Raw genomic sequence first — 15,295 nt, 5'->3', positions numbered from 1 at the left:
TCTGTAGCCCAGGGAGCTCCATTTCTGCTAGGCCCTTGCAGATCAATTCTCTATTATCCTATGGTCCCCCCTTCCACTGCTTCATCTTCCTCTGCTTTTGGTATCCAGAAGGGTCTGTCTGACGCAATACTGTCTTTTGGCCCTGGAGTCCATCTCTGCAAACAAATCAGTAAGATCTAAAGGGAGGAGAGAGTGGTCTGGCCATCCCACAATGGGTTAGGGAGGCTTCCCCAAAATTCTACCTAACTGACAGTGGTTTAGATCTACATAAATAATGGGTTTTTTAGTGCTGGGGGCATGAAGTGAGAAACTTCGTTCTATTCTGGAATGAATACTCTTCCTTTTCGACCCCATATCCTCTGATCTGACTCTCACAGTGAAAATATTTGGTTAAATGCTCCTTGGCCCTGGTTAAGATATGGAAAGAGAAGCAGAAAAGAAAGAAATGGAGACAAGAAAAAGGAATGAAGACAAAAGGAAGGAAAGAAGGAAAGAAAGGGAAGGATGGGGAGGAGAGGTGGGGGAGGGAGAGAGGAAAAGGAAGAAAAGGAGCACATGGAAAAGAAAAAGGAATGAAGATAAGGAAGAAAGAAAAAGAGAGAAAAGGAGGTCTGCATTTTATTTATTGTCTTGCTCATTTACTTATTTATTGGGGAGCCTGTTCCAAGAAGGATTTAAGGTAAAAAGCGCAGAGGTGAATTCTAGCACACCCTGGGGAAGGGGAGGGGATGAGAGAGAGCAACATTTGCTGAACTCCTATCAGGCTGTGGGCCATATGCTTTGCCTACTCTTTTTTTTTAGGTGGCTGTCCAGTATGGAGATCTGTCTCATTTTATAAGTACTACAACCCTTGAGGTCAATCTTATTAACCCACTTTATAGACTGGGAAACACTCAGGAAGATTAGGTAACTCATCCAAACACACAGCTAAGAGATAGAGAGCTGGGGACTCACCACTTTGTCTTCCTGGGGCTCTCTCTGCCAGAACATACCACTTGAGGAGATCTGTAGGAAGTTAGAGGATTTCTGAACCCTGTAGTCCACAGAAGGTACTTGATTTAGCAGTGTGATATAGTTGGCAGGGTTAATAATGTAGAGAAGGAAATTGAAATGTTTGGAAAGAACAAAGGAAAGTAGGTCTTATGATAGTGAGTTATCAGTGGTCAGACTTCTAGGAGAGTGGGAAGTGTTTCACATCAACAAGGGAGGAGTAAATAACTCTGCGGCTGGAATAGGAGGTGCCAACTGGAGTAAAGGCAACACAGGTGTGTCTGGGAACTTCAGCAGAGGCCCTGTCCTCTTGGCTGAGGCCTTTCTCTCCTGGGGTTTGTATCTGAATGAGCTAAGACTTCATGCTCTAATAACCTTTACTTGGGGACCAACCCAGAAGCTCAAGAGGTTCTGGCAGGCCCCTGAACATGCTCAGGTACAGAGTACTCTGGGGGGTCTTGGGCAACTGTTTTTCTTGTCATGTCCCTACCTGTGCATGAATTCCAGTCAGACCATGGAGCAGCAGCTCCAGAATATTCCCGTAATGGCTAATTCCTAAGGTCCATTGGGATGATTATGCCTACTGTCAGGGCACCCTGAGCAGGAAGGTCCAACCAATTAGACCAGTGTAAACCAAGAGTGGGCAAGTGTCTCTTCCTTATTTCTACTCCTCCAGAAGGGATCAACGTCCTGAATTCTTTTGTTGTTCTTGTTGTTTTTATTGTACATATTTATGGGGTACAGCTTGTTTCAATACATGCATATTATATAATAATCTGATCAGAATCATTAGCATATCTATCACCCCAACATTTATCATTCCTTAGTGGTTATAACATTCAAGATCCTCCTTTCTGGCTATCTTTTAACTTCTAGAATTCTGAGGCAAGAAATAGTTCCTAAGAGAAAAGGCAGGGAGACTCCCAATCTGAGAGGGGAAGCCAACACTGCTCATCAAAGGAAAGCATTTTGATATTTATTAAGCCCCTGCTACGTGCGAGACTGTTCATACACATTATTTATTTAAGCCTCACAACGCCCTGGGAGGTAGCTACAATGATGCCCATGTGTCAGATCAAGTGTCTTGCTCAAGGCAAAAGTTAGTAAAACATCTGGCTGGAATTCCAACCCTGGTCGTACTAATATCAAAAACCATGTTCATTCCACTATACCACACTGCCTTTTTCATGGACTAGGTGATCTCTAAGAGTCCCTCCAACTCCTACACTTTCTAGTCCTGTAAAGATCAGGGAATAATAACCATCATTCACATTTATATAGTGTTATATAGTTCACAAAGTGCTTTCACAATACTTTACCTTATTTGATCTTCAAAACAATCTTTGAATAGGCAGGGTTGATCTTAGTCCTATGATTAGTAGGTGCGTTAGTGCTTGAACCCCAGTCTTCTGATCCAAATACAGTCTTACTTCCACTAAATCAAGGTCCAACAAGGGGATCTTGTTTGCTTCAGGGAACATTACAACATGAGGCAGGAAAAAATGATAGGAAAAGTCCAGAAAAGCAGAATCTCAACAACCTAACAAGCAGAAAACTAACACAAACCAAATGGTTGTTTCTGGTTTGTTTGTTTGTTTTTGCATTGCTGATAATCATTTCCATAATGGGTCTTTAAAGGTACTCTAAGACCATAAAGTACCATTCTAATAACCAAAAAACTTTCAAACTTTTTAAAAACCAATATTTAAGTAAATCCCAATTCTCTGAAAATGAGCAATCTAAGGCCTGGGTTGTTAGCTTGGTTGGTTAGAGCGTGGTAGTGGTAACACCAATGTCAAGGGTTCAGGTCCCCGTACTGGCCAGGCACCAAAAAAATAAAAAGAAAATGAGCGATTTGTGTCTGGTGCACACTGTAACTACATTACCCACACCATTTCTGCCTCTCTCTGCTCTCCAAATTCTACCCCTGCTTCAGTCTAGTTTTATTCTCTGTGAAATACACCCTGACTTTAGTCTACAGTAGGGCAAGTTACTTCATTCAATAAATTCAGAGTGCATACTATGTGTTAGGTACTGAGCAAGGGGTGTGGAAAAGACATGCAAATTTAAAATTCTGTCAATAAAAGCAGTAAAATAAAAATTTAGAGAAAGAACTCTTGCTCCTTGAAAGAACCAAAAGGCTCTAGAATCACCATATGAACTGGGTCTTAAAGGTTAAGTAATAAAGGAATGTAAAAGTAGAAAGGGGAATTTTTTAAAATTTTAATTAAAGATGACCAGTAATGCAGGGCTGGCCATAGCTCACTTGGGAGAGCGTGCTGCTGACAACACCAAGTCAAGGGTTACCAGTCATTAAAAAAAAAAGACCGGTAAGGGGATCTTAACCCTTAACTTGGTGTTGTCAGCATCACGCTCTCCCAAGTGAGCCAACCGGCCATCCCTATATAGGGATCCAAACCCGTGGCCTTGGTGTTATCAGCAAGTGAGCCATAGGCCGGCCCTTGAAAGGGGAAATTTTTAAGTGAAGGAAACTGGGAAACCCTAGAACCTATCTGGGGATCTACGAGGTTCAGTTGACTAAGACAGTGAGTGACAGTATTGAGAAATCATGCAGAACTGGAGGATTGGGACCGCTTTGGAAACCTTGAAAAGAGATTAAGGCATCTAGGTTGCTCCAAAAATAATGGCTTATGTTAGGGACATGATCATGGAATGGATGATAATTCAGAACTGTGCTGTTGGTATATTCAAACACAGGGATGCAGGAAGAGCGATGAGTGAGGCAGAAGGCAAGGTAAAGTTTGAGATGATAAAGGACATCTAGAGGAAGAGGTTCTGCAGTTAGAAGTACTGCCAGTACCTAATAGTGACTGAGTACATACACAATATTTATAGAACAAAAGAATGACTACAACTCTGGAGAGGGCAGAGCTCTCTAGTTATAGATTTGGGTATCATCCACAGACAATAAAGGCAAGTGCAAAGGGACACATAATTTTCATGCAATAAATATTTACTGTGTGTCTGACTTTTAGGAATGAAAGGAAGGGCCTTTAGTTCAATCACAAATCTTTCTCACTTCTATTTTTTTTTTTAAAAAGATGACCAATAATGGGATCCTAACCCTTGACTTGGTGTTGTCAGCACCACACTCTCCCAAGTGAGCTAACCGGCCATCCCTATATAGGGATCCAAACCCGTGGCCTTGGTGTTACCAGCATCACATTCTCCCAAGTGAGCCATGGGCCGGCCCCTCGCTTCTATTTTTAACTTATTTGCTCCACATCTTTAGATACTATGTTCATTGGTTATTTCACATGTATAGCAGGTACAGCTTGTTTCCCCTAGATTGTAAGCTCCCTACAAACAGAGATACTTTAAAATTCTTCTGGATTGGGCCGGCCCCGTGGCGCACTCGGGAGAGTGCAGCGCTTGGGAGCACAGCGGCGCTCCCGCCGCGGGTTCGGATCCTATATAGGAATGGCCAGTGCACTCACTGGCTGAGTGCCGGTCACGAAAAAGACAAAAAAAAAAAAAAAAACCACACCAAAAAAAAAAAAATTCTTCTGGATTACATTATATAGTATGAGACACATAACTGACACTCAGTTAACACTGATAAACATGAACATCTAACTAAGAGGACATAACCCAAGCTAGATAAATGAGAATGAACCTTTTATAGATGGAGAGATTAAATGTCTGGCCCATATTCTTGCTATGCAGCTGCAGAATTGCAACTTTGAGTTAGGTTCCCCATACCCATTCTACTTCTCTCTGGTCACTGCCAGGTTTCTCAGGGAGCTTTTACCCATCTCTTAGTATCTAAGGCCACTCAAGCAACATACCTTTCACACTCTATTAAATCCCAAACAGAAGGTACACAGTGGACAGGGCAGTCTTTATTGAGGTTCTTTTTAATTAAAATGCTTTGCAGTAGAAACGACAGCCTGCAGGGGGAGCAGCTTCCCAAATGTTTCCTGCCCTATGACCTACAGATTGAAGTAGAATTTGATTTTTTCCCTATCTCCTTCTGTGTTGTGGCTAAGGGGTGATGGATGGAAGTGGGAAGAAGGACCAAGAGGAGGCAAGAATAATACTCAGTCTTGAAGAGCCCCAAAGAGCCTCAACTTCAACCAGCTGAAGTTTGCTTCATGTCTGTTAATTACCCAGTTCTGGCAACAGGAATAAATTAAATATAGTTTTGCCATCTCAGTGGATGGCAACAGGAGGGGCTTTCCATAACTTGGACCTAGTCTGCACTAGGTGCCAACATAACAGTTGCCAAAATCACCAAAGGTGATTTTAGAAAAGCTCCTCTACCCCTCTCACTCCATTCATTGGAAGGCCCAGGCTTCACTCTGTAGAGCAGTCCAAAAGGCAGGCTTCATTTACGCTTCTTTTCCTGTGTGCTGGTGAACCAAGAGTCTAGGAGCTTCTTGCTGTAGTATAACTGCCAGGCATGCACTTGGACTGCCAGCACCAACACCAGGTACATGACAGAGACGGCAGAAAAACCAAAGAGGAAACGGTAGGCCTTGCCATGGCGGTAGAGCTGCTGTGCAGCAGGGAACATCTCCATGCTGCCATAAATGAGGGGTGCAATGGAAAAGAGCCCCATGCTGATCATGGAGAGCACAAGGTAGCTAATGTTGTTGCGGGGGAAGGAGAGCAGGCCCAAGAGAGAAGGCACAATACTTAGCAAATACGGGTACTCCCACTGATAGGGCATGGCCACCTGGTCATGCGACAAGAGCCTCAGGTGTCCCACGCTCATCTTGGCAACCAGCAGCAGCCACATGACCAGATGCACGTAGATCAGCTTCTTGATTTCATACTTGAGGGTCACACTGTGGGGCAGAGCAGAGGGAGAAGTACCTTTCATTCAGATTTTTCTTTCAATCACCTATATGCCAGGCTACTGTACTGGACACTGGGATACAAATTTGAGTAAGATATAGTCTCTGCCTAGAGGCTAGGCACAGAAACAGAGAAGGAAAAAATAATTAGCAAATGAAGTGAAAAAGCTCTAGTAAATATATGTTCCAATATATATGGGATCCCAGGAAGGAGGAATCAATTCTGCTTAAGATGAGATATCGGAGAAGGCTATCTAGAGGAGGGTGATATTTGAGCAAGGCTCTGATGGACAGGTGGAGATAGGCACTCTAGGCAGAGGCAATAGCATGCGGGCGGAAAGGAATGAGCATTTATGTTCTGAGAAAGCAAGTGGTTGAGTATGGCAAGAATACACTGCAGGGGGGGAGGGGCATAATGGAATACAAAGTTGCAAAGACTATGAAATTAAGTTGAAAGGCAGAAGAAGGTCCAGAGTTCGAACCCTTGACCGGCCAGCAGCCAAAAAACAACAAAAAAACACCCCGAAAAACAAAAACAAAAAAACGTTTACAGGCAGAAGAGTAACTCAGAACTGTGTTTAGAAAGATGACTTTCTTTTGGCAGTAAGGAAACCAGCTCAGGCTGCCCATATTCTCTAGCTAGATTAGATTTTTCACCTAAAAGAAGCACATAGTCCTCTTACAGTTCTAATTCATTCTCTCAGGTTCCACCTGTATCCTCCTCCTACCCCCGAGGGCAATGTTTCTGCTCTGGGCAGGCATGAAAACACTTGCTTGGGTTGTGAGGCATCCTTAGGCAGGAGCCTAGGATGAGAATGAAGTGAGGGTCTAAGGAGCTTATCATGTTTCAAAACTCTGTAGAGAAAGATGTGAAGAACATTCTGGGAGAGTTCAATAGACTTAAGGAAGGAAAATCGTTTTTAATTTTTATTTTTAAATATTTATTACAGAAAATGCAAAAAAGTAGAAAAAAATAATTAGTTACTTCTAGGCTTCAAACTCCATGAAGGAGGTACCAGTTTTTTTTTTTCTTTTTTCTTTTTTTTTGTGTGTGTGGCTGGTCGGTTCGGGGATCCGAACACTTGATCCTAGTGTTACAACACCGCGCTTGTTTTTTGTGTTTTTTTTTTTTTTTTTCTTTCTAAGAACTTTTTTATTGAAGGTATAACATGCATACAAAGACCAGGTCTGCTTTTGCTCACTATTATATCCTCGGTGCCCAACACAATGCGTGATGGGTAGAATCTCAGTATTTGTCGAACGAATAAACGAATGTAGAAATACCCGTTACGTGGGTGTTTATAAAATTCATTTTAGGGCCCGCCCGTGGCTCACTTGGGAGAGTGCGGTGCTGATAACACCAAGGCCACGGGTTCGGATCCTATATAGGGATGGCCGGTTAGCTCACTGGATGAGCGCGGTGCTGACGACACCAAGCCAAGGGTTAAGATCCCCTTACCGGTCATCTTTAAAAAAAAAAAAAAAAAAAAAAAAAATCATTTTAGGCAGGGAAAGAATTTTACCGCCCACATTTCCCTAAACGGCCCCCAAAAACATATAACAGCTAACATGTATTATGTGGTAAGACTTAAACTACCCCTTTTACACGAATTTTTAGCTAATTCTTCATCAAAACCTAAAAGGTAGATTATTTCCTCCCTCTGCTAATGAGGAAACTGAGGCTCAATTCAAAATTAGGTCTCTAAGGTCACACAGAGGGGCCAGCAGCGATGTGACTCCGGAGCCCACGCGGGGCTGTAACCCCCTCAAGCCTCAGGGCGATCAACGGGTCGCGGGGGCGACGGGGCTTCCCGAGATTGGGGACAGGCCCAAGGCCGTCACGGGAGGAGGGGACTCAACGGGTACGCGGGAGCTGGCTGGGGAGTGAGACCCTAACGCCGACCCCAACGTCGCTCCCCAGGCCCCGCAGGCTCCATCCATGGAGAAGGCCTCCCGTGCTCCTCGCCTCACTTCATACCTCATCTGGTAGTGCATGGCGACGCGCTCTCGGTGCTGAAAGTCGCTACCGTCGGTGCCGGCCGCTCGCGGGCCTGCCCGAGACGCCATTGTCCCCGCCCAGAACCCCAGAGCCCCTCAAGCCAACTCGCTGTCGCGACAACCGTGCCAAGCCACCAGCCGACCCCGTTCGCGATGTCTCAGCTCAGCCACCCGACAGCCGCGCCGCTCAGGGAAGAGAACTTCCGGCCTCTCTGTCTCGGGGAGGACCTACTCTGTGGTCACTCCCCTCGCGCACGCGCCCTCGCTTTCTCTTGGCCCTGCTCCACCCCTCCTGGAGTGCCGCGCGCAGGAGATGAGTCAATGCCCTTTCTTGCCATCTTTTTGCGGTCTGCCCCAAGGCCTCCCGAGCTCTTTCACTTTCTTAAGCTCCAATATGAGTTTAAGATGCTGCAGTCCCCGCCTCACAGAAGGAAGAGACAGATGTTTGGAAAAGAGCACATATCCACAGTCTCAAAAGCTTCTTTCCATAGATCACAGTCATTGCAAAGAGAAAACGATAACTACAGAGAGGAAACCTGGAGCACACATTCTTAACCAAGTAATCAAGGTTAATTTGACCAATAATGAGACAAACTGACACTTCGTGCCTCTCACTAAGGACACAGCATCACTTCTGTGATATTCCTGCCAAAAATACATAAACTGAATCTGATCGTGAAGAACTGACGTATAAACCCAAACTGACGTATACTCTACAGGTTGTCCAGAAAATGTCAAGGCCATGAAAGAAAAAGAAATTATTTCCAAATAAAACGTTATGTTATCCGTAGGGACAGAAAGTAGAATGGTTGTTGCCAAGAGCGGAAGGGGAGTGGGGAGAATGGGGATTATTGTTTAATGATTAAGGAATTTTAGTTTGGGAAGATGAAAAAAGTTCTGGAGATGGATGGTAAGGATAGTTGCACAACAACGTGAATGTACTTAATGCTTCTGAACTATATACTTAAAATGATTAAACTGGTAAATTTTGTGTTAGGTACATTTTACCACAATAAAAAATAAATAAAACAAAAGTTTAAAAAGTTATGCTATCTGAAAAAAGGGGGGGGGGGATCGTGTACTGAGCATCTACTATGCACCAGGATACTATGCTATGACCTGGGGAGGGAAGATAGAAATGAAACAGACATGGTCCCTGTCTCCTGAGGGATCACAGCCTAGTGAGGGGAAGACTTTACACCCAGGAAGCTATGAAGTAGGATGGTCAGTGCCATGAGGCGAAAGTACAGGAAAGTGAGGGAGCAAAGGCAGGCACCTCTCCCCCACCTCAAAGGTTAGGAAAGTCTCTCAGAGTGGCAGCATTTAAGCAGAGACATGAGGCCTCAGTAGGAATTAGCTGGAGTAAAGAGGTGGGATGGAAAGAGTTTTTCAGGCAGAGGGAACTGCAGGTGTGAAGGCCCAGATTCCAGAGAGTGCTTGGCTGTCACAAGAACTAAACAAACTTCGCAGTGACTGGAGCATTTGAAGGCCATAATAGTTAACACTTTATCACAGGGGTATTAGGGAGTCACTAAAGGGTTTAACCAGGAACCTGACACAGTTTAGCATTTTTAAAGGACAGGTCTAGTAGTTGTAAGTATAATGGGTTGGAGGGGGCCAGGTGAAGCAGAGGAATCAAGCGAAGGCTACTGCCAGGGAAATGGCAGTGGAGAGAGAGGAACAGATGTGAGTTACTTGGGATTTTTCTGGAGGTGGGCAACAAGAGCACATACAACCAGCAAGGGGCTCACACTTGGAAGAGAGTTTATATGTCTGGGATCTGGGAAAGACAAGCAAGAAATTAGCAACATTTATTGAGCACCTAATATATGCTAGGCATGTTCATGCACATGAACTCCTTCCTCCTAATATTATTGGAGGCGATTACTTTTGTTATTACCTTACGGAAGGGAAAACTCAGGGTCAGAGAGGGGAAGTGGCTTGTCCAAGGTCACACAGCAACAGAGCAATAAGTACTTAAACCAAGGTGACCGTAGGGCTTAAGATTCTTTACTACCGGATTTTTTACAACCCATGTTTAAGGAATAACAAAGAGGGTTCAGGGCCCACTAAGGGAAAAAAAGGCTCTCTCGGATTATAGGCTAGGAATACCTGTCTCCTCCCCCTATGCTCTCTAGAATGTCTTTCCTTGTCCTATGGAATCCTGCTGACCCTTTAGGACCCATCACACTGCTCCAGCAAGAATCACCTGCTCCCACAGCAGTTCCCATAGTTTTTGCTCAGTGGGTTGCAGTGTCTGTTAAGCCTGTTCTAGGACCGTCTGTGATAGAATCATCCAGGATTCTGTTTTGTTAAAAACACAAATTTCTGGGACCAGCCCGTGGCTCACTCGGGAGAGTGCGGTGCTGATAACACCAAGGCCCCGGGTTCGGATCCCATATACGGATGGCCGGTTCGCTCACTGGGTGAGCGTGGTGCTGACAACACCAAGTCAAGGGTTAAGATCCCCTTACCGGTCATCTTTAAAAAAAAAAAAAAAAAAAAAAAACACAAATTTCTGGGTCCTACCTTTAGCCAAATGAATCATTCTCCACAATTGGGCCCGAGAATCTCTATTTTTAATTTGAAATGTTGACTAGGTAATGCATTTACATGGTTCAAAAGCCAAGCAATATAAAAAAGTTATGCACATTAAGTGCATGAAAAGATGGTTAGCACCATTAGTCTTTACTGAAATGCATTTCAAAATCTCTATGAGATACCACTTTGCACCAACTATGATGGCTAAAATAGAACAGACAGACAATAACAAGTATTGGTGAGGATGTGGGTAAATTGGAACCCTCATACACTGCTGGTGTTAATGTAAAATGGTGCAGCCACTTCGGAAGACAGTTCAGCAGTACCTCAAAAATTAAATATAGAGTTACTATATGACTAGCAATTCCACTCCTAGTTACCCAGGGCAATTGAAAACATAGGTCCCTGCAAAAACTTGTTCACAAATGCCCATGGCAGCATTATTCATAACAGTCAAAAAGTAGTAACAATCCAAGGGGCCGGCCCATGGCTCACTTGGGAGAGCGTGGTGCTGACAACACCAAGTCAAGGGTTAAGATCCCCTTACCAGTCATCTTTAAAAAAAAAAAAAGAGAAACAATCCAGATGCCCATAAATTGATAAATGAATGAAAAAGTTGTGGTGTATCCATAAATGGGATATTATTTGGCAATTAAAAGGATACACAGTACTTCACAGGTGAACCTTGGAAACATTATGAAGTGGAAGAAGTCAGTCGCAAAAGACCCTGTCTGCTGTGATTCCATATCTGAAATGTCCAGGACAGGTGAGCTCATAGAGACAGAAAATACAGTAGCAGTTGCCAACAGGGAGTGGGTACAAACTGCTAACAGATGTGGGGTTTCTTTTCCAGGTGATAAAAATACTGTAGAATTAGTGGTGACCATTGCACAACTTTTTTTTTTTTGGTGGCTGGCTGGTAGAGGGATCTGAACCCTTCACCTTGCTTGGTGTTATCAGTACTGTGTAGAATAATGGTTTTGTTTGTTTTATTAACAACATTCTATTTTTATTTCTATACTTGCATTTTTAAAAATGTTTCTGTAATTTTGATGCTAAGGTAAATAAATGGTGTCTCTCTTAACAAAAAGATAAATCCAATATGGCATTTGATACACTAAATTGGACACAATCTTTTTATTGAAGCTATATTATCTTCTTGTTAATTATCATCCGTCTTCTGATGACAGGTCTCTGGGAGATTTGAGCACGTGCTTTTGTTTCAGATTTTTTCATTTTGCAATCTGCATTGTTTGTGCTGATAAATCCTTCTGAGAGTGGCTATAAGCGATTCCCAGAGTTTGGAGTGTTGGAAGTCCGCAGTCCAGGGGGTGTGTAGTTGATTGAATTATGTCCCCCAAAACTCTTTGAAGCTTGAATTGTGTCCCCCAAGTTTTATGTATTAGAAACTTAGCCCCCACTGTGACTGTAAAGAGGGTGGGAAATCTTATTATGGTAATTGTAAGGTGCGGCCTTGAAGAGGTGATTAGGTTATAGGGCCATGCAATGGTGAATGGATTAAAAATGGTGGTCAGGGGCGTGGTTCTGAGGGCTTTAAAAGAAGAGGGAGGGGAGTCTCTCTCTCTCTCTCTCTCTCTCTATCTCTCTCTCTCTCTGTCTCTGCTCTCTCTGCTTCCGCCATCTTGCAATGTGAGATCTCTGGGTCACTGTCGCCACCACCAGACGGACTTTGGACTTCCCAGCCTCAGAAACTGTAAGCAATAAATGTTATTTTTCTTTATAAATTACCCAGTTTCAGGTACTTGGTTATAAGCAACGGAAACAGACTAATACAGGTTGCATCTGGTGAAGGCCTTCTTGGTGGTAGCTCTGTGCAGTGACATAGGGTGTCACATAGTGATAATCCCAAGAGCAAGAGTACTGTTTTTAAATACACAGTATAAAATACATAAGAGTACAATGAAGCAAATTGTTTCAAAATAAAGTTATCCAGGGCTGAGCCCGTGGCGCACTCGGTAGCGTGCTGCGCTAGCAGCGCGGCGACGCTCCCGCCGCCGCGGGTTCAGATCCTATATAAGGATGAGCGGTGCACTCCCTGGCTGAGCGCCGGTCACGGAAAAAAAATAAATAAATAAAAAAAATAAAAAATAAAGTTATCCAAATTTTAAATGTATGCAGTGAAAAATCCCACTCCCAATTCTGCTCCCATCCTCCCAGATCTCAACCCAGTCCACCCTGCTCCACCTAACCAGGGAACCACTTTTTTTTCTTTGTTATATGTATTCCCAGAGTTTCTTTAAGCACATATCAGCAAATGTGAGAAGCTATATTCTTATTTTACCTTTTTTTAAAAAAATAGAGGGTAGTATATTATACATACTATTAAAAACCTTGCTTTTTGTTTTGATTTAACAATATATCTTGGAGATTTTCCCCAGATCAGTAAATAAAGAGCATCCTCACTTTTTTTCTATAGCTTCCTTAGTGCTCTTCCATTATATGAATATAACATAATTTATTTAACCTGCCCTCTCTTGTAGGACACTTGTGTTGTTTCCAATATTTTGCTATTCCAAATTAACTTCAGTGAATAACCTTGTACTTATATAGTTTCACTCATGGGCAAGTAGATCTATAGTCTGGAATCCCCGAGGTGGTATTGCTGGGTCAAAGAATATGTTGTATTTGTGATTCTGATAGATCGTACCAAAATGCCTTCCATAGTGGTTATACCAATTATATTCTCACCAGCAATGTATGAGCATGTCTGATTCCATTTCCCCACAGCTTGAGCAACAACTTGCTATTCTGATGGGTGAAGAATGTCATGTCAGTATATGTTTAAGTTGCATTTCTATTTCTGTAAGTGAGATTAAGCATCTGTCCATATGTTCATTTTCCGTAAGTTCATTTTCCTGAACTGTGTTCATATCCTTTGCTCATTTTTCTATTGTGTTGTTGGTCTTCTTAATTTACATATAAATAGAGGAGGGGGGGAGAGAGAGAAAGAGATGGAGAGAGATTATCTTCTTGTCTGTAATTTACTTGCAATTTATTTTTCCTGTTTATTTGATGTCTTTTGATTTTGCTCACGGTGTTACAAGTTTAACATGCAGAGTATTTTTTAATGTAGTTGAATGTACCAATCTTTTCTTTTATGGCTTCTCAGTTTTGAGTTGTAGATAAAGTCCTTTTTCATTCCGAGGTGTCTCAGATGATTTTCATGTACTACAGAGTTTGAGAACCATGCTCAGACATTGCTCCTCTCACTAGAATGTGCATTCCCCAAAAGCAGAGATGACGACTGTCATTTGTGTCTGGCATGTTGTAAAAGTTCATAGTGCCTGGCATACTGGAAAAGTTCAAGAAATGCTTGTTGAATGGATAAATTCCAACTGAGCCATAAGTATCCTCTTCTCCTAAGCACTGTGAAGAATCCTCAGGATCATCCTCCATCCCAGGCAGATGTTCTCTGTGGCTTTAGCCAGTGGTTATCTTTGTCTTTTCTATGTCTGCTTTCTGTGATGCACTTGGAGTTCATCAAGGCTAGACTGCCGCTGAGTCATCCATTGGCCTATCCATCACAGGACACCAAGTACACATTAGACATTCAATAAATCTTTGAGGCATGAATGTCCGAGAGAGGGACCTTGATCCTTTCACAAGAGCTTCCTCCCTGAAGTGGCTTTGGTTGTTTTTTTTTTTTGCGGCTCTCCTGGAACAGGGATCTGAACCCTTGACTTTGATGTTATCAGCACCACGCTCTCCCAAGTGAGCTAACCGGCCAGCCCCTCTGTGAATTGTTTGGCTTGTGCTTTTCTCCTGGCTCTTGGTCTGCCTTAAAGTTCAAGCTACTTGTGTTCCTGGCTCCTCACCCTCCTTATTCCTTTCTCAAATTATGTGCACTGATGTTTCCTTTGCCTTGATTGTTCCCCCGGGACTTCGAAAGATTGCTTCTCACCACTCAGGATTTAGCTCAAAGCTCACCTCCTCGGAGACATTTGCTGAGTCCAAAAGCTAATCTAGCTCCCCAGCAATTGGCTATCATGTCACCTTGTTTTTCATCCCAGAACATCATTATCTGAAATTATTTTATTTATTTGCCTACTTGTTCATGGTCTGAGTTCACCCTCCCCCAGAAATGTCACTCCTTAGAGTGTGGGACAAGGCTGTCTTGTTTCCTGCTATATTCTCAGCCCCTAGGAAAGCTAGCACATGGAAAGTGCTTAATAAATACTTATGAATGAATGAATTTTGGTTGCCTGAGAGCTTCTCCAGGGAAGAATTTATTTATCTTTTTTTTTTTTTTTTTGGTGGCTGGCTGGTAAAGGGATCTGAACCCTTGACCTTGTTGTTCTCAGCATCACACTCTAACCAAGTGTGCTAACCAGCCAGTCCTCCAGGGAAGGATTTAGATCTAAATAATAATAATTGCTACTTATTGAGCTCTGAGCATGGACTAGACTCTGTAGCAAGTACATTTCATGATTATCTCATTTAAGTTTCATGTAAACCCGATGGAGTAGGAGCTATTTTTATTCCCATTTGTCTTATCATACTGAAGCTTAGACAGTTCGATCATACAGCTAGTGTTAGATCACTGGTTCTCAAAGTGGAATCCCTTAGCAGCCTCAGCTTAGTGTCACTTACGAATCTGTTAGAAATGGAAATTCTTAGGCCCCACCCCAGACACATTGAGTCAGAAACTCTGGGGTGAGGCCCAGCAATCTGAATTTTAACAAATTCTCTAGATGATTCTGATGCAGTAAAGTATGAAAAACTCTGCTAAAAGAAAGATGTGGTTAAACTCTTTATTTAATTAATTAAATTAATTAATTAATTAATTTTTATTGAATCATAATTGATTATACATATTTTTGGGGTTTACTATTGACATATGTTAATCAAATCAATATTACTAGCATATATATTGTTACAAATCATATTATTCTTTATGCCCCTTGTCCAATCTCTCTCCATCTTCC

General features: G+C 42.6%; 1 protein-coding gene across 1 annotated transcript; it reads right to left on the bottom strand.

Annotated features, from left to right (window-relative positions):
- Window positions 1–4,852: 4,852 nt before the first annotated feature.
- Window positions 4,853–8,024, bottom strand: JAGN1 (jagunal homolog 1). The gene is made up of 2 exons (XM_063115074.1): window positions 7,789–8,024; window positions 4,853–5,801 (listed from the first exon to the last, which is right to left on the bottom strand). The coding sequence occupies exons 1-2, from the start codon at window positions 7,875–7,877 to the stop codon at window positions 5,339–5,341; spliced, it is 552 nt and encodes a 183-aa protein (XP_062971144.1). The 5' UTR covers window positions 7,878–8,024; the 3' UTR covers window positions 4,853–5,338.
- Between the last annotated feature and the right edge of the window lie 7,271 nt (window positions 8,025–15,295).

Source organism: Cynocephalus volans, chromosome 11, assembly GCF_027409185.1.
Source record: "Cynocephalus volans isolate mCynVol1 chromosome 11, mCynVol1.pri, whole genome shotgun sequence".
In the NCBI taxonomy this organism is placed as follows: Eukaryota; Metazoa; Chordata; class Mammalia; order Dermoptera; family Cynocephalidae; genus Cynocephalus; species Cynocephalus volans.
This window is presented reverse-complemented; position numbering and strand designations above follow the sequence as displayed.

What these genes read in the sequence shown, in the direction of transcription:
- JAGN1 (XM_063115074.1), bottom strand. Translation starts at nt 7,877, where the DNA reads ATGGCGTCTCGGGCAGGCCCGCGAGCGGCCGGCACCGACGGTAGCGAC. An exon ending in GCCATGCACTACCAGATGAG is followed by an intron (nt 5,802 to 7,788) that starts GTATGAAGTGAG and finishes TCTGCCCCACAG; the next exon opens with TGTGACCCTCAAGTATGAAA.